This window comes from Oreochromis niloticus, linkage group LG9 (genome assembly GCF_001858045.2).
Source record: "Oreochromis niloticus isolate F11D_XX linkage group LG9, O_niloticus_UMD_NMBU, whole genome shotgun sequence".
Taxonomy (NCBI): domain Eukaryota; kingdom Metazoa; phylum Chordata; class Actinopteri; order Cichliformes; family Cichlidae; genus Oreochromis; species Oreochromis niloticus.
Window position 1 is genome coordinate 5,882,862 of NC_031974.2, and position 24,745 is coordinate 5,907,606.

The 24,745-nt window shown below is 38.9% G+C and overlaps 1 protein-coding gene and 2 long non-coding RNA genes across 4 annotated transcripts; all 3 read left to right on the top strand.

The window, feature by feature from the left end:
• Positions 1-930: 930 nt before the first annotated feature.
• On the top strand, positions 931-7,365 carry LOC102080528 (leucine-rich repeat-containing protein 31). 2 transcript variants are annotated; one of them, XM_019352917.2, is made up of 10 exons: positions 931-1,239; positions 2,853-3,050; positions 3,650-3,793; positions 4,029-4,196; positions 4,405-4,569; positions 5,143-5,325; positions 5,436-5,603; positions 5,682-5,846; positions 5,963-6,118; positions 6,392-7,365. In XM_019352917.2, the coding sequence occupies exons 1-10, from the start codon at positions 1,227-1,229 to the stop codon at positions 6,778-6,780; spliced, it is 1,749 nt and encodes a 582-aa protein (XP_019208462.1). In that variant the 5' UTR covers positions 931-1,226; the 3' UTR covers positions 6,781-7,365. The 2 variants fall into 2 exon arrangements, with proteins under 2 accessions (XP_019208462.1, XP_025766076.1); XM_025910291.1 differs by having other exon boundaries at positions 933-1,051.
• A 3,800-nt stretch (positions 7,366-11,165) lies between these two features.
• On the top strand, positions 11,166-12,333 carry LOC112847833 (uncharacterized). The gene is made up of 2 exons (XR_003221634.1): positions 11,166-11,810; positions 11,955-12,333. It is a non-coding gene; the product is annotated as an uncharacterized LOC112847833 (long non-coding RNA).
• A 1,837-nt stretch (positions 12,334-14,170) lies between these two features.
• Positions 14,171-17,930, top strand: LOC109197594 (uncharacterized). Its single transcript, XR_002058653.2, has 6 exons — positions 14,171-14,413; positions 15,134-15,180; positions 15,490-15,534; positions 16,835-16,903; positions 17,111-17,185; positions 17,581-17,930. It is a non-coding gene; the product is annotated as an uncharacterized LOC109197594 (long non-coding RNA).
• The last annotated feature ends 6,815 nt before the right edge of the window (positions 17,931-24,745 follow it).

Genomic DNA, 24,745 nt, shown 5'->3' on the forward strand with positions numbered 1-24,745 from the left:
TGGAAGCAGCCCCCCCCCTTTCGACGGGTTGTGTGTGAGACTTTAAATCATCAAACTGTAAATTATAAATTTTAAATTGTTATTGATCCCTTTACCCCGAGTCCTAAAGTGTATATTTATTTTCTTACTCTTCTTATATATATTGTTTGTTTACTTGAACTGCTGTAACTGGAGCCTCGTCATCTCGTCTCTCTATATACTGGCCTGTATGTAGCGGAGATGACAATAAAGTTTACTTTGACTTCAGCAGCGCGCAGGCGCACCGAGGGCTCTCGCGCTCACTTTTCGTGTATAGAATTTCGAAAAAACATCGGTGCAAATTATAGGTCTGTATTATAATGTCTGGTGTTTTCGTGTTTGTTGGTTTGTTTTTATTTTGTTTTACTTTGCGAGTTGGTTATTAGATGCTGCTCCAGCCAGCCAGAGAATCCCCCCCCGCCCCGCCCTCTCCTCCCTGTGCCGCAAGCAGCAGGCGCACCTCGCAAACGGAGGGCGCCCTTACTCCCAGCAAATGGGCGATAGAAAACCGATCGGTGCTCATGCCATTCCCAATATGCGCTGGCTGACGTTGGGCAGCATGAGTACGAGCATTTTTTTTTTTTTTTTTTTTTTTTTTGCCGATGCCCGTGATGCCGCCCCCATCACGATGCCGCCCCGGGCAACCGCCCGTGTCGCCCCTATCTAAAACCGCTACTGACCTCTATGACCCAGTATTGATTCATTTTCAGTAGCGTTTGAAGTAGTTTTTGGATTTGAACAAACTCCCTTTTAAATCTTTAAATGTTTATATTTTTTGTATTGTATGCTTTTATTTTGAAAATTTTCTCAACCTGACCTCCACAGTCTTATAGCAGTGTATAAATATTTGCATTTTAATGGCTTCTATGCCAACAATTTACTGAAGGTGGTGTCGCGCTTCCGGGTTGAGCCACCTGACGAGCACGGGACCTGACGTCACGCAGGTGCCAGTCTCTCCGTCTCAGCGCAGAGAGGAGTAGAAGGAGTGATTGAGGAAAAAGCCGAATTCTTGGACTTTATGGATCCTGCGGGGGTGATTCAGACTCGGTGCAGAGTTTAGGGAGAGTCGTTTGTTTGTTTTTTTCTTTTTCTTGTTATGTTTTTCTCCAAACTTACCGTCAGCGAGTCACGACTGACTCATAAAAACACTCCCGATATATATCTATATCTATATTTTCAATAGTTTGTTTGTGTTTTGTCTTCAGATTATGGAGTCTGCAGGTAAGAGGACTTCTGCTGTTCAGTACATCAACAATTAAACTACAAACCCTGATTTTTATCCTGAAAGCTTATAATTCTTCCTCTGTAGAGGAAACATCTCAACTCTGAATCCATCTTTTATTCCTGCTGATTCAAAAACCTAAACTAGCTTGAAAATAAAGCAACGTTGGAGGTTTTTCATGGCTCTAATTTTACTGCAGGGTTATTTTTATATGCCAAAGTTTTAAACATTGACTAGTTTAACATGACCTGTAATACAGGAAGGTATTGCTAATTACCCAAAGGTTAATGTTTAATCTCAGTACTCTGACCATTTCAGGCCATTTGCGACCTTTTTCTAAGCAGTATAATAAATAGTAACACCTTGTTACAACACTATGTTAGGCAGGTGCTTTCCCGGGATTATTTTTACGAGTTGGACCAAGAAGGAGGCAGCATGTTTGTTTTAAATGAGTTGTTCAAGCGACAATGACAATAAAGATATTCATTCATGTATTCTTTTAAATAGTGAGCTCTGTGCTCCACTACACACGCACTGCCTGAAAAGTGTCTGCGTAGGAGTTGAAACGCAGTTTTTGTATCGATAAACTGTTTTTTAGTGTAGAAACAATTAGCAGTGGTAGATTCTGTACTAAGTCAAAGTCATAATCCTTAAACTCTACTACAAAAAAATTCAGCATCAAATTACACTTACATATCTAAAGTAAAACCAGCGGATATCCAGATCCTCTGTCGGGACTCCTAAAGGAGCAAATAACACAGCAACTGAAAACTTAGTGAAGAGGCTCATATCTAAATACGCGGGTAGTGCATTCAAACACTTGCGTACACCTGCACTACACTGCATACTTTCAGTATCCCTGTTTTTATTTGTTCTTACTTCTTATTTAAGGTGGACCTATTCTGCTTCCAGCACAATTTTTTATTCCACTATACTAGAGTAGTTTGACATGACCGGCAACTCTAAATAACCCTTCTTTAGCCTATACTGGGCTTTGGTGAACCGCATCGGTTCATCGGCTATCTATAAGAAAACCAATTAAACCCCTCCCCCTTCAAGCTAGCTTACTTTTGATTGGCTCCTGCTCGTAAGCTGGAGTGGGTGAAGCTTCTGTATCTGCATATCTCCTCTCTATTACATCATACAGAGAGTTGAAAAAACTGTGCAAAACTGAGTGTTTTTGGATCAGTCTGAAGACTGAACCTTTGGCCCTCAGGTGTTACATTACACACACCGACCTCTTTATCAGCAGGTTTAACACAGGAACAGGATAAATATGACAGAAAATAAAGAAGAACAGAATAGGTCTCTACTTTATGCAAGTCATAAATAGATATTTTCACATTAATTATAATTTAATAAACCTGTAAATATGCACATAGGAATCAAAACCACTGTAATGATGATGATTCCTCTTCGTTTTTAATTGGTAATTTAATTTGGTATCTGAAGAGGCGGTTCAGTGTTTTTATAGGGACAGGTATGTAGCTTGAACCAGTCCATACACCACAGGATTTATAGCTAACCCCATCCATCGCTCATAAATAATCTCAAATATCAAATTGTGACTTTTGACGAGACTCAACTTTTCTCTCCTCCTATCATTGATTAGATGGTCAGCGGGGGCGGGACGGCAGTGGCAGCAGGTGGAAAGGTTCCCCTCTCGATGTTATCATGAGTCAAATCCGCAGGAAGCGCACGGCCTCAGACAGGAAGCCCTTAGGACGCTTCCTGTCGTGGACCTCGGACCGGCCTGGGATCCCCGAGGACGGAGAGTCGGAGATGAAAGAGGACAGAGGACCGAGCTCAGGTTTGTATTGTTCAAAGCAGCACGAGATTTTAACTTAGATTTTTTTAATGGGTGTTTAGTTCAAGGTTACACTGAGGGAAGGTTGGTGGTTTGAGCCCTGACTGCTCCGGACTGCATGCCAAATATCCTCGGGATAGATGCTAACCCCAAGTTGCTCTCCGATTGCATCCATTGGAGTGTAAATGTCAGATAGAAAGCCTTTATGTGAAGAAAAAAAGCGCTCGGGTGAATGACGCGCTTTAAGTGCTCAACTAGAAAAGCTGTATACGAACCAGTCTGTTTAGGAGAAGCAACCATACAGAGACCTTAAACAACAGCAGAAATACACATTAGACGACCAATTCAGGACAGAAAGTGACTTAAAAGATAAGAAATGACAATTTAAAAGAGAGAAAGAGAGAAAAATCCTAGTATTTCAAACATGTCCTAGTTTTTAGAGAGGAACGCATAAAGAGGTTGCTTTATTTTATTTTTTTTAAAAGGTGAGTAAAATCAGAGGTTCAGAAACAAAATACAGAGCTCAAGAAAATAGAGTTTACTGTGGAAAATCAGGTTACAGTGACATGCTGAGGCCTGTGGGTGTGTATTGTGTGTTTCAGGCTTTGCAGCGTCAGCAGAGAGCGAGCGGGACGTCGGCTGGGGTCGAGTGTGTGTTTTCCTGAAGAGACTCGGGAAGAAAGGCGACAGCAGGAGCCTCAGTTTGGCTCACTGTGATCTGACGGCTACAGACCTGCTGGAGCTTGGTACAAAAACACACATACCTGTCACACAAGAAAGACATGGTATCTGTCAGATAACTGCACTAAAAATACTCCCAAAGGCACAAACACAACGGAGCCAGCAGACAGCTAGTTGATGCAGCTTCATTTCAAGAGGCGGAGCATCTAAAATTAAGTCTGAATAAAGTAATGTGACTTCATTGTAAGGTGTCAGCTGGCAGAAAGGCAGACAGATGTTTTTCTTGCCGTTTCTTCTCAGCAACGTTGCTGCAGTTCCTCCCCCAGGTGGAAGAGATGGACATCTCCTGGAACGAGTTGATCGGTGGATCCCTGACGGCTCTGACGTCTCATCTGCAACACGTGGGCGAGGTCAGGACGCTGAGGCTCTGCAGCTGCAGGCTAAATAGCGAAGACGTCGTTGCTCTTGGTGGGATCTTCAGTGCAGACACTCTGCTTTATTTATTCTTATTTATAGCTATAACAGAACAACCTCTTCATGCAATCAAGTTATTTTTGCTTGATTTCCTTCCTCACTACAGCTCCCATGAGGCTTTGCTGCTTGGTTCACACTCTTGCCTTGACAGAAAAACTTTTGTCTGATCACATGTCGTTGGATTTTTCCGTGTTTTGTGCAGGTGAAGCTCTCAGCTACATCCCTGCTCTGGAAGTTCTTGATTTGTCCTGGAACAGCGGCGTTGGGGGTGGTGGTCTGCAAGGCCTGCTGGGGAACCTTCACCCATCGCTGAGGGAGCTCCACCTGGTGGCCTGTCAGCTCACTGCGGCCGATGCTACAGTGCTGGGTAGTAACTTTAAATCTATGGAGCACATTTCGAGCTCCAAAGTTTTATTCCTCAAGTAGAATAAAACAGAGTAGCTTTTCATGATTTACAATTCAAAATAATCCTTCTTTATCTTATATTGGGTCGTGCTTCACCTCTACAGTTCATCCACTGTGCATAAGCCCTCAGTTTGACAGCTTTGATCATTCATTTTGATTTACTGGCTCACAGAGAAATTTCAAACTAACTCACAGAAAAAAATTCTGTCTTGAGAGGATAGCTTTAGCTAATTTATCTGAACTCTGTTTACTTTATGAGGTAACGATGACCATATAAGGAATATCCCCTCTCTGTGAGATGATAAAGACTCAAGGGTAAAAAGATGGGCTGAAGATTAGTTTACCTACACCGACCTCATTATTAGTTAGATATATATTATAGTTATATTATAGAAGAGAACATAAGAAGCAGCAGTTTGGATCCATTTTAACAGTGCTGTCAGTTGGTGTTTTATTATTTTCTTGTCTGTTTTTTTGCTGTCTCTTCATTGATACATTTGTATGGATGTGGTTTTCCTGTTCATAAATCTCTCAGGAGGAATGGTGGCTGCTCTGCCCAGACTCTGTGTGCTGGACGTCTCTTGTAATGCTCAGCTCATACAGGAAGTGGACACTGGTGGCTTCAGGGAATTGGTCAGCTCTCTCTCTCACGCCACCTCCCTCACCACGCTTCGACTGCAGGCCTGCGGTCTAACGCCTGACAGCCTTGATGCTCTCGGTACAAAGATCTCTGGATTTTTCCTTTTTATTGCTACTTTTGTTTTATGTCCTTTAGGAGTCTCGGAGGGGTAAATTAAAAAAAACCCCACACCTCTGGTTGTCCTGCAGGTGGTTCACTCCGTTGCCTCCCCTCTGTGGGAGAGCTGGACCTGTCCTGTAACAAACTTCTAGCTGGTGGACTGAGCCGCCTCACCTTTCACCTGGCTCACGTCACACACCTGGAGAGACTCGACCTCCACCTGTGTTGCCTCACGCGAGATGATCTAGAGGCTCTGAGTGAGTTGCTACGAATCTCACCTGCCGGACACTAATCGCATGCACGCTGCAGCGGTCATGTGACTCGTTGTTTTCCAGTCCAGGTGCTGCCCTCTCTCACTGCACTGACGGAGCTTGATGTGTCATCCAATAAGGAAGTGGGAGGCGTGGTCCACCCGCTGGTCTCCGCCCTCCCTGTGACACAAATGAGGCGGCTGCCATTCAACAGCTGCTACCTGAGCAACGAGTCCTTCACTGCTCTGGGTAACACACACACACACACTTGTTTAGTTGTAGAAGTTTTCCTTCAAGTCATTCTCCCTGAATACCTCTTCCACCCTCTAGCCTGAAATGGTGAAAACTTTGTGTTTATGCATCAGCCCTGGCGGTGCCCTATCTGCGCACGGTGGATATTTCCTGGTGTAAAGTGGTTGGCGGTCACTTGGCGCTCCTGCTGGATGCTCTGCAGCCATCAGTCATCAGCGAGCTCCGTCTTTGCAGCTGCGAGCTCACCACTGATGACATGCAACATCTGGGTAACTAACACACAATGACATTATACTTTTTCTTTTTTGGTCTGTAGTGGATCATTAGGCTACATAAATGTATATTAAGACAAGTAAAGCCTGAAGGAAATTCATATTTCTTTCATTTATTTTATGCTGCCAGCATCTGTAGCTGTCGTATAAAACAAAACAATGAAACTATTGGGTGTTATTTTTGTCTCCATCAGAAACATTGTGAACAAAACAGTAAAGTGAACAGGCTTAAAGTGATCAGTTATCAATGGGTCCTCTTCCTCTGTGCAGCTGCCGTGTGCAGACGGGGCTGTCTCTCCTCACTCCGTGCACTGGATCTGTCCTACAACAGCTTGGTCGGAGACAACGGTTGGTGCAGTCTGTTTGCAGCAGGAGGTCTGGGCTCTCTGGAAGACGTGGATGTCAGTTTGCGACCTTCAACCTCTGCTCCGTGCTCAGCCTGGCTGCCCGCTCTGCTCCGAGCTCTGCCTCAAATGCCGGCGCTGGCTCGACTGGCCATGCAGAGGTGGACAGCTGACTGTCAGGAGAGAGAGCAGCTGAGGTACTGTCTAAAGAAGAGGAGCGTCCTGCTGGAATGGGATCCAGATTTACAAGACACATCATCAGCATGTAAAGGGAACAGTCAGGAGAGCCTAGAAGAGAGTCAGCCTGAGGAGTAGGGAGCAAAAGCCTGAGTTATCGGATCTCAAATTAAAGATCATCACAGAGAGATTTCAAAAGAGCACTAGGGAAGAAAAACGCAATCAGGTCTGAAAAACCTTCTGATTACAAGTAAATTTGTCCAAACATTTGTACACTGTGACCAGCTGGGACAGGTCCTCTGGGACTGACCTTGAGCTTTAAAATGTTGAATTCTTTGTTAGGTGTTTACAGTATCGTTTAATACTCTTCTTTTATTCTTGAGCATGTTTGGAGTCTTTATTCCGCGGGGTTTATCCCTGTGTCTGTTTCCCTGTTTAGTTTGATATTCACACCGGATATGTCCCATTTTATTTTGGTGGTCAACTGTCAGAAACATTTCATGTTTAGTTTTACGTCCCTCTCCTCTCTCATTGATCATCTGCACCTGTTTTGTTGGCTTTCTGTGTTTAAATGGTGGTGTCTTCTGTTTATGAAGGACAGTGGAATTAATTTGCTTTTTAATCTCATGAACTTTATCATTCTGCACTTGGCTCCTCATTTCATGGACTTTGTAATTCTGCAGTCAGACAACAGCCTAAATAAAGATTCACCTTTGTTACATCTCCCACTCGTTTTCAATTGTGCAAAAACTGCGTTCAGCCATTACAAAAATACTTAAAAGACTTTGTTGTTACAATTTTTCAACAATTCATGATGAACATTCATGCCACAACAACTCAGCTGACAGACGGGTTTAATGCTTTTCGTTGCAGTTTGATTACAATCGGAACATCGGAACAGAATCAGAGATACTGATTAGATACAATGTAGCTTGCTTCAACACAATGCTCAGGGTCTGGAACCAGTTTCCCAGATAGGGTCTGTGCAGCAGGGAGTGGTTTGTGGCGCAGCTGCAGGGGAGGCTGACAGACTGCAGCTCCATCAGTTCATCACGCCTCCCCTGCATAAGACGTGTCGGGACCTGAGGTTGTTGTGTGTGGGGTTGCAGCTGAAAAGCAACCGAGTATTGTGCGAACGAGCAACCGAATAAAGAACTGATAGAAAGAGCGAACTATGTGGTCGCGTAGGGGATTCGCTTGACACAGTGTGAGACTTTCCACACTCGCCACAGCTGAATGGTCTAACTCCAGCATGGATGAGCTGATGTGTTTTTAAGTGACTAATTTGATTAAAAGACTTCCCACACTGATCACAGCTAAAGGGTCTGTCCCCACTGTAACTTTGTTGTCGTCTTTTTGGCTGCTTCATGGTGGTAATTTTCTTTCCACAGGGATAAACTGTGTGGTTTATCTCTGTTTACGGGGGCTGAGTGACTTCTGTTGGTGTCATCACAGCACTGAGGTATCATCTGGGTTACACCCCTTTGCTCCTGTAGTGACAAAAGCCGTGAGTTACGGAACAATAGTAATAGTAATGATAGAATAGTTAAATTTATTTCTTGCATTTCCACAACACTCTATCCATAGTCACATACTGTGTATGCTACTGTTGTATATAGTGTATTATCTTATTTTGTAGTTCTTTATATTTTATTTCTATTTTTGTATTTTCTTCTGCTATCTTTACCTGAGCTGAGTTAATGCACAAATTTTCCTGCCATTGATCAATAAAGTCTCATCTTCTCATTGACTGCATTTCTGATGGAGATGAGACGTCATGCAGGACAGAGGTGAGAGCCGTGACATCATGGTGCCATGACAACAACCTGGTGCTTAACATCAGCAAAACCAAGGAGCTTATTGTGGGTTACAGGAGACTAGCAGTAGCAGAGGTGGACAGAGTCAGCTGCTTCAGATTCCTGCTGGAGGAATGCTCTGCGATGATGGTGGAAAACAGCCGCCATTCAACCCATTTGAGAGATTCAAAGAACTGACTACAGGCAAGGGCGTAGATTTGGTTTTGGCATTGGTGGGGACGGATGATTCAACCACCGAACCCCGCCCTGTTTTTTTTTTCCCCCTTTTTGTCTTTGCTTCTTGATAAAAAAAAAAAAAGGAGAAATATACTTGCCTACATATCCTATTCTACATGCTTTTAAACCATTTAAAATTAAAATCATAGTTTTATATGTGAATTATATAATGTTAAATTACTATTAAACAAATGACTAAGTATTTTAGGCTTTAGTTTACTTCAGCCATATTCCATATAAATCAGGTATCATACAAAAATAAAAATAGCTTCAAATACAGTCATGACAATAAAAGAATATGACTTTAAGGACTTAACAACATTACTTCAGTTATAGTGCACCAACATCTCTTACACATTAGCACTAAGGGAACACTGAATGACCTGGTGGGTTTTGTCCATAAAACTACTCATCTAAGATTACCACAAAGTAAAAGATCTCTCAGCAAAATTATGCAACATTTTAGGCACTATTGCCCCGATCAGCTCAGTGAGCTGGGACTTTTTATTCTAAACATGAACTACTGTTACAGCAACAGACATGGACTACTGGTGCCCCACTACAACTCAATGTCCACTATGTGAAGGAGCCAAACACATGCCTTCTCCTCTCGTTAACTGAGATGAACTGCTGGCATATTGGTTTTACATCTATACTGTCCAGTCTCTCCTGGTGGACATACAGCAGCATTGTTTAATCTCATTTGAGTCATTGTTGACCTTAGCCATGTTTTTAGTCTTCTGAGAGCACTGAAGCTTCTTTCAGCCTCAGTACCTGTGTTTTATCCTCAGATTAAAATTATTATTCTGTGCTTAATGTGCCTCACCTTTGGCCCTGGCTCCTCCCCTCTGACTGCACTAGGACATATTGCCACCTGATAAAATAACACATTGATTTGTGCCATATAAAAAGTGAGACATGTCAATTCACATTCTTTGTCAAATATACACTAATGAATCAATTTACATCAGCAGCCTAACAATTGTCATGATAATAAATACTAGTTAATCTATAGCACCAAAACATCAGTCAGTCACCTGTGACCTCACCTCTTCACCTCTGTCCGAGCTACAACATGGCAGAGCTGCCTCTGTCACCTGATAAATAACAGTGAGACATCCCAAATACATGCAGTCACACATGTACTTCAAATACAGTCATGAACCAACAAGTCATCATCCAATTTCACCTGTGATCTTGTGTCACCATTACTCTCTGAGCTGTTGGTTCTTCTGTCACCTGACAAATAGGACATACATGACAAGAAGAATGAAATGTGCAGCTGCTTCAGTGTTTCTGTCACTTTGTGCAGATCTTGACTATTTGCAAAATCATGACTACCTCATGATATTTTGTCTCAAAAATGAACCCTATGAATATGTCAGTACCATTAGGATGAAATTACTGTGTCACCAACATTTTAACGTTAGACATATAATTTTAACAGCCTCTGTAAACTAATATCCTGGCTTGCTCGAGGCTGACGTTTTCTCTGACAGTTTCAATCAAAATTAGAAATGCTACTCTGAGACTGAGAGAACTAAAAGTGTTGCATGTTGTGCAGTTAGTTTCCAAAACACGTTATTCATGGTTGCATACAATTTTAAACTGATGTGGGCCAAAGCTATGGGCAGAAATCTGTGCCATCAGAAACTGAATTTCAATAAGTTAAATTTGAATATGAATTTCTCAGATTGAATCTGAATTGTAACTTGAATAAATGCTTTTGAAAACTGAATTTGAATTAGTCTAATTTGAAATTGAATTTATGGTTTGAAAATGATCATCACTAAATTGAAATTGAATTTTATATATTGAAAATGAATTCATTTGCTTTGAAACTGCATTTTATCCTTTAAAAAATTCATGATAAACTCTCAGGTTGGTAATAAATGTATTACATGTATAAGAACAAGCGTCATGTTAACAATTGATAGCCGTACAGTAACTTTTGTGCTTATTGTAGCTGTTAGCTAAAAACGCTAATTTAGCCTAGTTTGCCCTGGATTCAGCTTTGACAAACAAATATGATCGACTGTTTCTAGTAGAATTCCAAAGTTGTCATCTTGTACCCTGTCAGAGGCCTGTATGCTTGCAGAGACCCCTACAGTAGGGAAACATGCAAAACAGTGTCCAAACCTTTGTATTTTAGCTTTATTTATGTCTTACACAGCATCCCAACTCTTTAGCTAACTTAATAACTTTAGCTAAAGTGAATAGTTAGTCTAATTCATTAGTGCAGCATTACTGGATCACCTCCGTTTGAAGTGATATGATATGTCCCATACGGTAAAAAAATACATTTTTCCTGGCCAAAATATATTTAAAATATATGGTAAATATATTTTGTATTTGTGATGCTCCAAAAAATATATTTTTGAAATTGAAAATATATTTCTTTCAAACCAAAATACATTTCAAAACATATTTTAGGGTGAATAAAATACATTTCCAACCTTTATTTAAAATGTATTTAGTGCAATAATGATGATAATGATAATAATACTAAAAGTAACATGTTTTATGCACAGCTGCAAAAAACAGTTGGATTCAAACAAAACAGAGTCAAAGGTCTATCACGAATTAGGTTGTTTATTCATTTGCTTACAGTATTTCACATTACACAATATCTCACTATAATGTAGCGCTCATTGACTTTGAAATTATCTGTCAGTGATACAGTAAACAAGATACAACAACTGCTATGTACACTTTAGTTGTTGACAATATTTACAATATAGTACTTAAAGGAACACACTCTACTTTTTTTGGAAATAGGCTCATTCTCCATCTCCGTCAGAGTTAAAAATGCAGCACGTTAATAGGACTCTGGAGCGTGATCTTATGGGATGGGGCGTAGCCAGGATTTTTGGTCGAGGCGCCATATTAGCAGGCCAAACAAATGCTTGCTGTGTGGCCGGTTGTAATGTTAGATTGCACTACCGGCAAAGGAATAAGCTTGAAAACAGGCTCTCTTTTCATTGTTTCCTCACCTGGAAGCATCATGAGGGAGCTTATGTGTTGGATGTTACCAAAAGAAGGCGTCTAGCCTGGATAGCAGCTGTGAGACGAGCTGATATTCAGTTCTCTACCATCCACAGATATCTGTTGGTGTGCTTCAGTATTTTCATTCAGGTAAGTTCTAAATAAGTTCATATTATTCTTTATAGCCTGTTAGTTTTATTTTCAATGCGCTCTGAGATCATAGCACAAACTTAGAACAAACATGCAGAACTACCTTCTATTTATAGAGTTGCTAATTATTTGGCATTATTGCAGCAAACCAGCCTATGAAATGAATGAAACAAATCCTGACTGGGTTCCAACACTACACATGGGGCACTACGAAATCCCTGCTTCAAACTACATGCTACATACCACCATGCCAATGAGATTACTTTTTCCATGTGAGGGTGAAAAGGTGACCCTCCTGGATAAGATGGCAAAGGTTTGCTGCGTTTTGGTGAACATGTGCCCCAGTGTGATAGTAAAACCAGGGAAAAATGCTCTTGTTAAATACTTCTAAGTCTTGTGCTGTTTATGTATTGATACGTTTTCAAAAGAGACAGTAAATTACAGAATGCTAGTAGTGGGTGATATTATTTACATGCTGTCATTTTTTTATGTGAACATTTTGTCATTTGTAAACTATACATAACATTGATTCTACATTTTAACTGATTTGATGTTCTACAAAGTGCTTTTAATTAAAAATAGGCAAACATTTCTTTGTTTCTTTATTCAACTTTTGAACAGTGGTACTTAGTAAGTACATATTCAGTAAATGCAAAGTATTTACATGGCCCCCTAAATTAAACATTATGGGTTATTCAGAACAGAACTATGCTTGGAAAAATATTGTCCCATCAGTTGATCCAACTCCTCCACAGTAGCAGGATGAACTTTTCTTTTTTGAGGACGGCTTCTTTTACCTGTCACAACGAATGGTCTGTTTATGTTTTGATCAAGAACCTTTTTTTGGGCAGCTGAAGAGGAGAAGTCTATCTTATGGCCAACCTCTGGCTGTGTCTTGGTCATATTACCAGGCAAAACCCAGTATGCAGGTTCATCTGTAAAAGTCCTTGTGCCACAGATCAACACTGTTGCTTCTACATTAAACAGAAGAGCAGCAACATGGGTGCAGGTCTCCACGACTCCGGCCATACAGGTGCAGTGGGCGGCTTCAACCTTCCCTGTGATGCTCACAATGACCTGTGGCTGCAATGCTGCAATTCAGTCTTTAAGAGTGCAGCACCTGAAACACACACAGACAAAGTTCATTTAAAGACAAGAGCTTTAATAAGCCAAGGCCGACACAAATGTGCTTTATCTACTTTCAAATCCATTTATCATAAATGTAACAAATAAAGTGTTTTTATGTATCCATCTATAGAACGCTGCATGTTATATTCTAAATCTGCCTGTTTCTTTTTAGAAACCTATCAGCAAGAAATGAACCTAAAGTATGTAATGCAAGGATGTAATCACTTTCAAGAGGGAGAAAACATAATGTTCGACTTTAAATGACAATTATGGACACCTAATATGATAAGGAGATTCTGCAGGTCATTAATCAATGTATAAAACTAAAACAGAATGTATTTTTAGTGACACAGGACACAAACAAGGAAGCAAGATGTGTAATTAGGATTATTTATAATAAATATGAATTAATTAGGGTAATTTCTTTAACCATAAAGAATAACTAAATCCTTCAGGACAATGTCACATCAATGCACTGAACTCACTATGTTATCCCTCTAACAGAGCCTCCACATGTTCTCACTGTAATTTCCCACTCATGAATGAATTTATGCTAGCACTAATCTGAATGTTCAGGGGAATCAAACACATTTTACTCGCAGTACTCAAGCTGACTTACCTTTGCTTGAATGACGGCGTACTCACAACGTGGAGGCTTAAAAATAGCCAAATCTTGTACCCAGTCCTTGGTGAATTGGATGTGCCTCCAGAGATTTATAATTGCAAAACTGGTGCGCCGTGTATGCGCTGACTCCACAGACAAGGTATGAGAGTAGATCATGCTAAGTCAATAGCGGTTTGGTCTTCAGGGTTTCTACTCCACGGCAGTATTTCATACGGGTCCACATTTCACCAATCAAGTACCGTCTCTTTGCATCTGGACACAATCTGTCTCTATACTGTCCTTTTTCTTTTCAGCTACGTTTCAGAATGGTTCGTAGCAATCTTGTTTTGATTCGTGACCAGCCAAGATGGTGCTGCGCTCCCACAATGCATTGCGACATTACGTCAACGCCAAAGCCCTTTGCGTGCAGGAGAGTATGCGCATGCGCATTGCCATGGTGGTTTAAAAAATAAAGATATAATGAAAAGTAATTAATAAAAATTAAATATTTAAACATTCCCACAAATGTGCAATGAACGTGCAAAAACTCTCTTTATTAGTTGTTGCTGTTTCTTTCTTTCTTTCTTTCTTTTTTTTTTGAAAAATAACGACGTCTCTGAGGCGCGAATTCCGACAGTGAGAGGAACGGCCGGATACAGGAGACGGGAAGAAACAAGCCGATTATGTTCGCGTTAATTAGGTGGTTGGAAGATGTAAAATTCTCAATTCTGCCAACTGAACATATACGAGATTTTAATGAGGATGAATAATTAGCCGGCATGGAGGAAACGGACCTTTATTTGGTGGAGTGGCGACAAGGAGCCAAAAGGCGGGTGGCCGGTCTATGAAGCCTCCATCATCAAGCTAGCAGGTGCCTTTTCTCATATAATATTACTTTATTCTCGCTTATTTGGCACGGAAGCGTAGAGCTGCCACCCAGGACAAAGAGAAATATAAGTATATCACGTTATAACGTGAAAAGGTTATCGTTCTAACAATATACTATCATGTTAGTACAATATACTTTTCATGTTTGAACAACATGTTTGAACAACATTGTACGAACAATGTACATAATTATCACGTCCGTACAATATTGTGCGAACGTGACAATTATGTATATTGTAATAACGTGATATTATATTATACAAACATGAAAAGCATAATGTTATAACAATAAACATTCAAGTTATAACGTGATATAGCTTTATTTTGCTTTTGCCTGGGTGGCAGCTCCACGCTTCCATAATTTGGTAATCAAAATATGTAACTTAATTAATTTTATTGTGATGTACTTTTGCCTTTTCTTATTATTCTACCTTCTCAGAAAGGGAAAAATTACAAATAAAACTGTTTACACTTGTTATATACAATAACTATCAAAACCTATTCACATTTAATTTGGCTTTCACAGAAATCCCACCTCTCCTTCTGGCTACAGAGTACTTACCAAAGTTAGAAACAAAGCACAGTTATGCTTTATTAATGTTCGCTAATTACAATGTTCCACATTTCCTTGCTTTTTAAGTCATTTTTAGGCTTTTTAGAGTTTTTGTTTTTTAGTAGTAATGTTTCTGCCTATTTATTTCAGCCCATGAAATCGAACGCAGATCTTCCTGATGTGAGATTTACATAAATGTAAGTAATTTTGTTTGTCATTGTCATTAATGTTGTTGCTGTTGTTGTTTTGTGCAGTTTGCAATCATATAAACCTAGCAAGCATCAGTCAGCACAGTGACTAACCTAAACAGATTCTTGCTTTATTCACATATATTATATGTAATTATATATACCTGCACATTGTACCTAGGGTTGCAGCCACTTGGCCCACCCCATTGTTGTGACAGCCCTGATTGTACTTATACACTGCATCTGAACAGGGAACAGTCTGTCACATTATTGTATTTTAAGTGACTTGTTTGTAATACATGAATTTGTTTCTTACAGATGTCAAAGTCTCAACCTCATGCTGCCCTCCCCCATCCTCCTAAAGTAAGTATTTGTTGTTGTAGTTTTTATGCAGTGTCTGTGTCACATGCTAATCATAATTATTGAAATAACTGTTTTCTAACAGATTTTCCAAAACACTAGTTATGTTTGTTGTCATTCAGACTAATACTACTGCTTAGACATTGCTTAGTGGTCATGCATGTTTGACAAGCTTGTTATGATACCAAAACAGTACGCCTATCACAATAATCAATATATCGACTTAACACACAATACATGTACATGACCTCAATAATTGTTGATGATGCAAATTATCTGTCATTATATTTACAAAAATAAAATATAATAATAACAACACAATAACATTAAATAACATTGTTTTCTATTTGTTAGAAAAATTACTATTTATTCAAGTTTTTATGGTATCTAATATTTTGATACCTAATTTCCATGATCTAAATATTTTTAGAATTAGATGTTGGTTTGTCAATTGAAAGTGTGTAGATCTTGCATTATTATGGTGTTATATTATGATTATACATTCAAAGACATAAAATGGTCTTAAAATGACAATGACATAACTTGTCGCAATTGTTTATGGGGCAGTATACAAACCAACAAAAAGTTGTTATCGTAACAGGCCTTCAAAACAGACGGTTTTATGATTGATAAATTCAAAAAATAAATACATGTAATTTCTCCGAGATTCTCTAATATTCAGTTACAGTTCACAACACAGATACCTGTACATGCTGTATTATACTGTAAATATAAATCTCTACATTTAGCATCCCACTAGAAGAGTCACAGTAACTGCCTCTTTTTTTTTTTTTTTTACAAATACCTGTACTATTACTAACACATTTACTGTTTTACTTTTAGCCTGTGGATACAAATGCAGATTTCCTTAATGTAGGTTGTGCATTTTAATTACATCATGTTATTTTATTATTATTTATTTATTTATTTTATTTTACATTCAAATATGATTGCTGGTAGGTAAAGAATAGTTCACCTATAATTGATATTCCCAATTAATTTCTCACCTCTGATTGAATGCCTTTGTTTGTTTGCCTTTTTGACTATAACAAAACATTTTTGCAGGATATATATGGTGAACTTATATGCATAGATACAGTTGTAGTGCTTGACACATGCACACACCAGTAGATGTACTAAAAAGGAAATAATTACAATCATGATGTTGATTGCTGATGTCAGTATATATGTTTTAGAGGAATGTTTTGTTTTTCACCCAAAATGAACTATATTGTTTCAGAAGAGATTTATTACCTGACTCTTATATATTGTTCTGTTTTTTGTTTGTTTTTGTTATTTTCAGTTTCAATGGTGCGTGTTCTCCTAATGGCCGCCTTCCCACTGGAGGTTTTGATCCACAGCAATTTAAAAGGTAAACAGCTTTGAAAGTCAGTTCAAATGGTTAGCTAATAGTATTCTAAAAAGCCTACAACTCTGTCACCAGTTTCTTTACCAAAAAGTACCCATAAAAGTATCTCTCAATAGCATATCATTGTAGCTCAAATGTTTAGTTGTACAAATATCAGATTTTTGGAAATCTAAAACTAGTCAAACACTCAAATGTTCATGCTTTTTATAGGAGGACAAAGCAAAACGGACATCGGCGCAGAGTGAAGAACTGCCCTTCATAAGGACACTATGACAGCCATATATAGTAAGTGAAGACTTTCTGTGTATCTAAAATTGCATACAGCACAAGTAACTTACTTTGCAACCATTACAATAGGTTGCAAAGTAAGTTACCAATACAAATAGGTGATGATGCATTGTAGTGGTTGGTCTCAGACAAAGAAGGTCAACAGATTTATGAATGCTGGAGGGTAAGGAGAGACGACCAAAAGGGGTGTTAGCATTACTGTAATGTGAACTGGATAGACTTTCCATCTAGGAAAAAAAAAGAGGTAAAATTATGTGTAAAATATATCTGTATTAATATCTGTATCTATATAAACAGAAATATCTGTTTGCTAAATGAAGCTAGCTAACATAAATCATATTTTTATTTAACTCTGATAAAAGTAATAGAACTGTGACTTTTGTTTGTTACAGTGGCGGTAAGGAAGAGGTTTCCCAATTTGTGCAGAAGGGCTTTGAGGATTGCAGTGAAAGCTGGGGGAACTGAGACTGCTGGAAAAGGAAAAGAAATTACATTTTAAGTATGTTGACTTATGTTCATACAATCACACACACATATACACACACATATGTGTGTGTATATGTGTATATATATGTATATGTATATATATATATATATACACACACACACATATATGTGTATGTGTGTGTTTCTTTTAGAATGTTTAAGTATGTAATGAGAATAAAATTATAAAATGAATATTCCTTGCTTGATTTATATGCATGTTTTAAACATCAAATAAAGATTTCTTTCAGCTGTTACATGTGAATGTGGTTTCTTAGAAATATATGAACGGTTAATTTTATATATTTTTGAATGATTTTAAATAAGTTTAAATTGTATTTTGAAATATATTTATAAATATATTTCAAATATAAAAAAACAGCCAAAAAATATATGTGTTAAAACACATTTCAAAATATATTTAAATATATTTTTAAATATATTTAAAATACATTTGAAATATATTTCAAAATATACAAAAATGGCCAAAAATATATGTGCTAAAATATATTTCAAAATATATAAATATATTTTAAAATATATTTTAGCACATATATTTTTTGGCCATTTTTTGTATATTTTGAAATATGTTTCAAAATGTATTTTAAAATATATTTTTTTACCGTATGGGGTGACTATCACTGTGTTTAACTATCATAATAATTCTTAGGGTACTGAGTGCATGCTTAATTAGATGGGGTTTTTTTTAACATGCTGCTCCATTGCTATGTTTGACAGGCTGAAGTTGTCGGGTCACCTCCTAAATCGACCATCTTTTACAGGTGTTTTGTGCCAGAAATGGAGTGTCCACTGAAGACTGAAGATACTGAATCTCTACGCCTTCATCTAGACAAGAGACATCAACTTAACCACTCTCACATGCTCTGTACCTACATCACCTTCCCTGACAGTCGTAGCTTGGCTCATCTGAGGGTGAAATTATAAGAATGTGTTATTTTGGAAAGTGCTCTCTAGGGTTCCTAAATAAAATATGGCATTGAGGTCATTTCTTTTGAATTAATCCCTTCTTCTGAAATATAAGAACCTCTCCTGGTTTTAATGGCACTTTGGATTTCCTTACTTTCTGTTCCACTCCCAACCCCAAATAGATGCTGACACAGTAACATGGACAAGTAAGCATGTGAGAGTGGTTAAGTTGATGTCTCTTGTCTAGATGAAGGCCCAAAGGGATCAATGGCAAGGCGTAGAGATTCAGTATCTTCAGTCTTCAGTGGACACTCCATTTCTGGCACAAAACACCTGTAAAAGACGGTTGATTTAGGAGGTGACCCGACAACTTCAGCCTGTCAAACAATAGCAATGGAGCAGTATGTTAAAAAAAAAAAACCCAACTAATTAAGCATGCACTCAGTACCCTAATAAATATTATGATAGTTAAACACAGTGATAGTCACATATCATATCACTTCAAACGGAGGTGATCCAGTAGTGCTGCACTAATGAATTAGACTAACTATTCACTTTAGCTAAAGTTATTAAGTTAGCTAAAGAGTTGGGATGCTGTGTAAGACATAAATAAAGCTAAAATACAAAGGTTTGGACACTGTTTTGCATGTTTCCTTACTGTAGGGGTCTCTGCAAGCATACAGGCCTCTGACAGGGTACAAGATGATAACTTTGGAATTCTACTAGAAACAGTCGATCATATTTGTTTGTCAAAGCTGAATCCAGGGCAAACTAGGCTAAATTAGCGTTTTTAGCTAACAGCTACAATAAGCACAAAAGTTACTGTACGGTAGTGATGGGTCCAGCAACACTGACGCACCGGCGCATGTATCAAGCTCACCTAGCGATGCCTGTATCGGTGCGTGCGTCGCTTTAAGAAAAAGTCACGTGATCAATACAGCTGCTGTGTCGCTCATTACCAACGCGCCAAGCTGTGTTTAAAAGGTACCGCATCCGCATCTGTCAACGGAACGAGTCGCCACCAAAACCCCCCCACAAATTGACTCTCGCAAAGATAAATAAAAATACACATCTTTCCATAACAAAATGGAAATGTTTCTGCTGTGTGGGATCATTTTGATCTTTTAACTGCAAATAGTTTGTCTGTCTTTGTTTCAGTGTAATCTATCAGAATAGGAAAAACAACAATGTGACTTGCAGTATAAATTATTTATTTCATTTTATGCAGGGTAAATGTCACATCTGTTCTGCGGAGCTTTCTTACAAACAAAAGCACCTCCTCAGTGTTACAGAGGCATTACAGAGCCAAACATGAAAATGAGGAGACAAACACACTGAGAATGAACACAGGTCGGCCTATATTGACACTGAACAGCTTTATCAACACTTTTTTTTTATTAATATGCGTTTTATTATTTTGAAATCAAGCATCTAGGAAGACTGTTCTGGACCAGGCAGTCCTGAAGTTTATTATAAAGGACTGCCAACCCCTTAGTATTGTGGAGAGTGTCGGAGAGAAACATTCCAAGATCAGAGAATCCTTTAAGGTACTGGGGGATGAGGAAGACATCTTATCTGAACCTTTTCCACCTGACTTTACAGTTTTTGTGTACCCCAGCTTCATCTGTGCCTGATAGACTGAATGCAAAAACATTGGATAAACTTATTTTTCTGAATAGAAATTTATAATAAACTCTGAATCAATTACATTTAAATGGGTAATATTATATTCACAATACTTTCATTTTAATTTTTACTTTATGTCATTCACAATATATTTTAAAGATGTCTACAATATTTGCAATGTAAAACATATAAAATGATTCCATGGAAAGTACAATACCTTACAGTGTATACACGTATGACTATGTCATTGAATCGGTGTCTGTTGTGAGTCTCAAGTTCCCTGCAATGATATTTAAGGTCCAGCAGGTGTCAGTAAAACAGCAACACTGTGTCGACACAGTATCGATACAGTTTGGGGAATGTGCTGAAACGCTTCACGAGGCCTCATCTACCCATCACTACTGTACGGCTATCAATTGTTAACATGACGCCTGTTCTTATACATGTAATACATTTATTACCAACCTGAGAGTTTATCCGCTGGTCATTCGACATGACGAATGACTTCTGAAGTCTTAATTCAGCTCAAGACGCTGTGGATTCCCGTCAGTAACACTTTCGCTCTGCTAGTAAAACGTAGTTCTATTAATCTGCGCTCGTTTACTCTTGAACCGGAACCGGATGTAAGTTCCAAAAAACTGAATTTTGGAACTGAAATTGAATTGTAGCACTGAAACTGAATGGTGAGAGTGAAACTGAAATTATTGGAGAGCTGAATTTTTTTAAAGGATAAAATGCAGTTTCAAAGCAAATGAATTCATTTTCAATATATAAAATTCAATTTCAATTTAGTGATGATCATTTTCAAACCATAAATTCAATTTCAAATTAGACTAATTCAAATTCAGTTTTCAAAAGCATTTATTCAAGTTACAATTCAGATTCAATCTGAGCAATTCAAATTCAAATTTAACTTATTGAAATTCAGTTTCTGATGGCACAGATTTCTGCCCATACAAAGCCTAGCATAGCCTGTGACGTTATTATGACGGACACATTTTATGAGTGAATTTGACTTTAAGTGACTTACAGGTTTCTTGTAAAAATACTTTCTTATATCCAGTGTTGGTCAAGTTACTTGAAAAAAGTAATCAGTTACTAATTACTGATTACTTCCCCCCAAAAGTAATCCCGTTACTTTACTGATTATTTATTTTCAAAAGTAATTAATTACTTAGTTACTTAGTTACTTTTTAAAAACACGATTTACAACCTGAATAGGTGATAAAGCGATAGATCTTTCAGCCCAATTCTACTTTTTCTGCATAATCCATCATACAAAATGTAATCAAATGGAAACGTCTCTTTTTAAAACTTTAAATCTTTTAACTTTATGCATCAAGCAAAAACTTAATTATATGCAACATTCTCTGACTGGAAGAAATTTGTTTAACATTTAAACCTATTTTCTGCACATTCCAGCACATAAAATAAAATATTTTTTGTGTTTACACTCACTCTTTCAAATAGATGCAAGTAAAACACAGCAGAAAATAAATAAAATCAAAGACTCAGCGGTCCTGTTGCTCTATTTTCACCTGTAAAGCAGGACTGGGGTAGGCGGAGGTTTACCCTGGTGCTAAACCTGTGCCGCGGCGGTCAGTGGAAGAATCCGCGAGTTTCTCTGTGAGTTTCACATTACGTCGTAGCGCACTCAGTGCTTGCTTGGAAGTTTAGGTTTCTTCCCACGCACAATGGACACTAATGTTTTTGTCACTTTTTATGGAATCAAACTCAAAATAAGGTCAGTACTTCCACGCTTTAAACGCTGCACGCTCATACTCCCGCACTCGATATATTATCCATTGTTGATCTGCAGACAGCTGTTGTCAGGAACGTCGCACTCGTTTACGTCACTGTCATGAGACATTCTCGAAAAAAATCACGGTTTTAGTAACGCAGTAACGCAGCGTTCCTACGGGAAAGTAACGGTAATCTAATTACCGTTTTTGCAATAGTAATCCCTTACATTACTCGTTACTTGAAAATAGTAATCAGATTAAAGTAACGCGTTACTGCCCATCTCTGCTTATATCCAGGTTCTTCCTTTTTGCTGCCATCCTCCTCTCCTCCTTGCAGGTCCGCGCAGCGCAGGCTCGCCGCTGCTAAAACTAAACAGAGCTCCCCGAAAGGCACAGCCAATCACATTGGCCATATTTGTCATATGAGGTAGGACTCCGGTAGAGAACGTAATTTAACTCTTTCTGCACCGCTGGGTGAATGAGACGTCGACAGATCGTTTTTTTTCTTTCTATCGGGTTTGTTTTTCTTTACTCGCAGGTATCAAATTATTGGTGGGGACATGTCCCTTCCGTCCATGCCAAATCTACGCCCTTGGCTACAGGTATGATTGAAAGTTTGACAACACCGACTTCAACGCCGGCGCTGAAGCTAAAACACTGTTTATGCATCTGTGATTTATTAGTGATCGCTCACTTGTGTGCACGTGCATGTAGGTGAACGCTCACCGCATGACGTCACACAGCTCAGTTCCTTTCTGCTTTGATCTTGCAGTACGTGCCTTTGATCTTGCAGCACGTGACCTCCACCTGAAGCCATAAATAGGGGTGAAACAGCGGGCTTTATACCTGAATCTTGCATTTTGCATTTTTAGTTGTCGTACGTTAAATGTACAGACCGCGATCTTCCCTTTCTGAAAGCTTTCTGGAAACGGATTTCCAACGTAATTGTAGCGAAGCTAAGTCATTGACAATGTCTTTATCCAGTGTTAGAACCCCTACCCCCATTAATTCAGAGGCTATTTTACCTGCTATCAGCGGGTGTTTCGATAGGCTCTCTGGATTACAGTGGGGCTTGATAGAAAATGGGATCTGGGACTCCGATGTCCAAGTAGCACTGGCTGATATGATTACTGATGTCATACAGTCAGTTAGTGCAAGCACCATAAAAACTTCAATTCTAGGAGGTCAGGACCAATTAAATGATGCATCCCAGACAAGCCTTAGCAGAGCCGTGACAAAAATAAGCCCCATATTGGGAAACTCTCTCTCAACCAGCTTTGCTGCCGCTCTTAATGTCATCCATGAGGAGTGTGACAGCGCTGTGGAGCTGACACAGATGGTTGAGGAGGAGATCTCAAATAAAGTCAACTCGGGTTGGGTTCTAGTCCCAGAAAACCCTGATTCTATTTATGTCACCAGAAAAATAACGAACATAAAAAACCTCAGATGCATGGTTTCTCATGCTTTCTCATATCTGAAGAGATATAAAGGTAAGCTGAGCTGCCTGTGCATGAGGGGGGCTTTACCCAGCTCCTTTAGTTCAAGCGATGAGAGCCTTGAAAACAAGCTCTCTGAGATGGGAACAATTAAAGAAATAAGTATGGCTCTCATGAGGTGGAGTACAGACAGAGAGATAAGTAAAGATGATGAAGAATGTCACATAGAACTGCAACCCATGGAGGAAAAAGAAAGTGATGAGTTTGCAGAAGCTGAGGAGAAAGCTCAAAGTGATGTTGAAACAATCCTCAACAATCTGAATTATTTACATGATGAAGATGATGCAGATAAAGCTGCAGCTGACATTGTAAATGTGTTAATTGCTAACATTCAGTATCCTGATGCAGAAGATATCACATTAAGTGAGAAGTGTAGCTCACCCAAGCCTGCTTTTGATGTGGACCTGGTGATCAAAAAGGTGAAAGACTTTTTTGCATCATGCGCCCTAATTATAAAACCAGATGAAGTAAAACAACACTTCTTCAGGTTTGCTAAAAAGGAATTTGAAAAAATGAACAGTGAGCTGAAAGATCAGGTGAAGAAAAGCAAAGGATTTTTCACCTTTCAGAGACAACAGGCAAACTCCCCTGAGAGTGAGAGAGCTGACTCCAGGAAAAGCGAACACATGAATCCCTCAGAAGTTCCCAGAAAATCACCAACCTTAGAAACCACAGTTAAAAGTTCTTCTCCGCTCAAATTTAGAACAGTCATGCCGGTTATGGATAAACTGTTTAGTAAATTAACACAGGCAGGACACCTTGACCTGACAAGTAAGGAAATCGAGATGTTTTCAAGGGAGTTGACAGAAAATGTGTACGACCATGTCGAGTCAACATATCCAGCTCCCATCTCTAAGACTTCACAGGGTGACTGTAACGAACCCTCTGCTCCTGATGTGGTCTATGTGCTCGTAGAAGATTCAGTGGAAAGGTTCTTACAAAACCTTCTTTTCTGGTTGGAGAATGAAACTTTAACCCAAACTATTATAAATGACAAAATTTCTGGTGCCGTGGAAGATATAGTAAGAGTGCTGACCCCATCAAAGGAAGAAGTTATGATTGGACCAGATGCTGGTGAAACAAGTGACAGACTGTTTACATCACAGTCAAGTCCAGTTACTGATCTCACCAATCAACCAGTCTGTGTGAGAGCAGAACACCCGGACCTGGTTTCAAACACAAGCAATTATCAGGCATCAGTGTCTCACACTGAACCCACAGAGGGTCAAAGTCAGCCAGCAACCTCTGAAAAAACAGAGGAAGAACTGTCAGAAACATTAGTG

Excerpts from the sequence above, each read along its gene's own strand:
- LOC102080528 (XM_019352917.2), top strand. Across the intron at positions 3,794-4,028 it reads TACAGACCTGCTGGAGCTTG|CAACGTTGCTGCAGTTCCTC; the intron begins GTACAAAAACAC and ends GTTTCTTCTCAG. Across the intron at positions 5,604-5,681 it reads AGATGATCTAGAGGCTCTGA|TCCAGGTGCTGCCCTCTCTC; the intron begins GTGAGTTGCTAC and ends GTTGTTTTCCAG.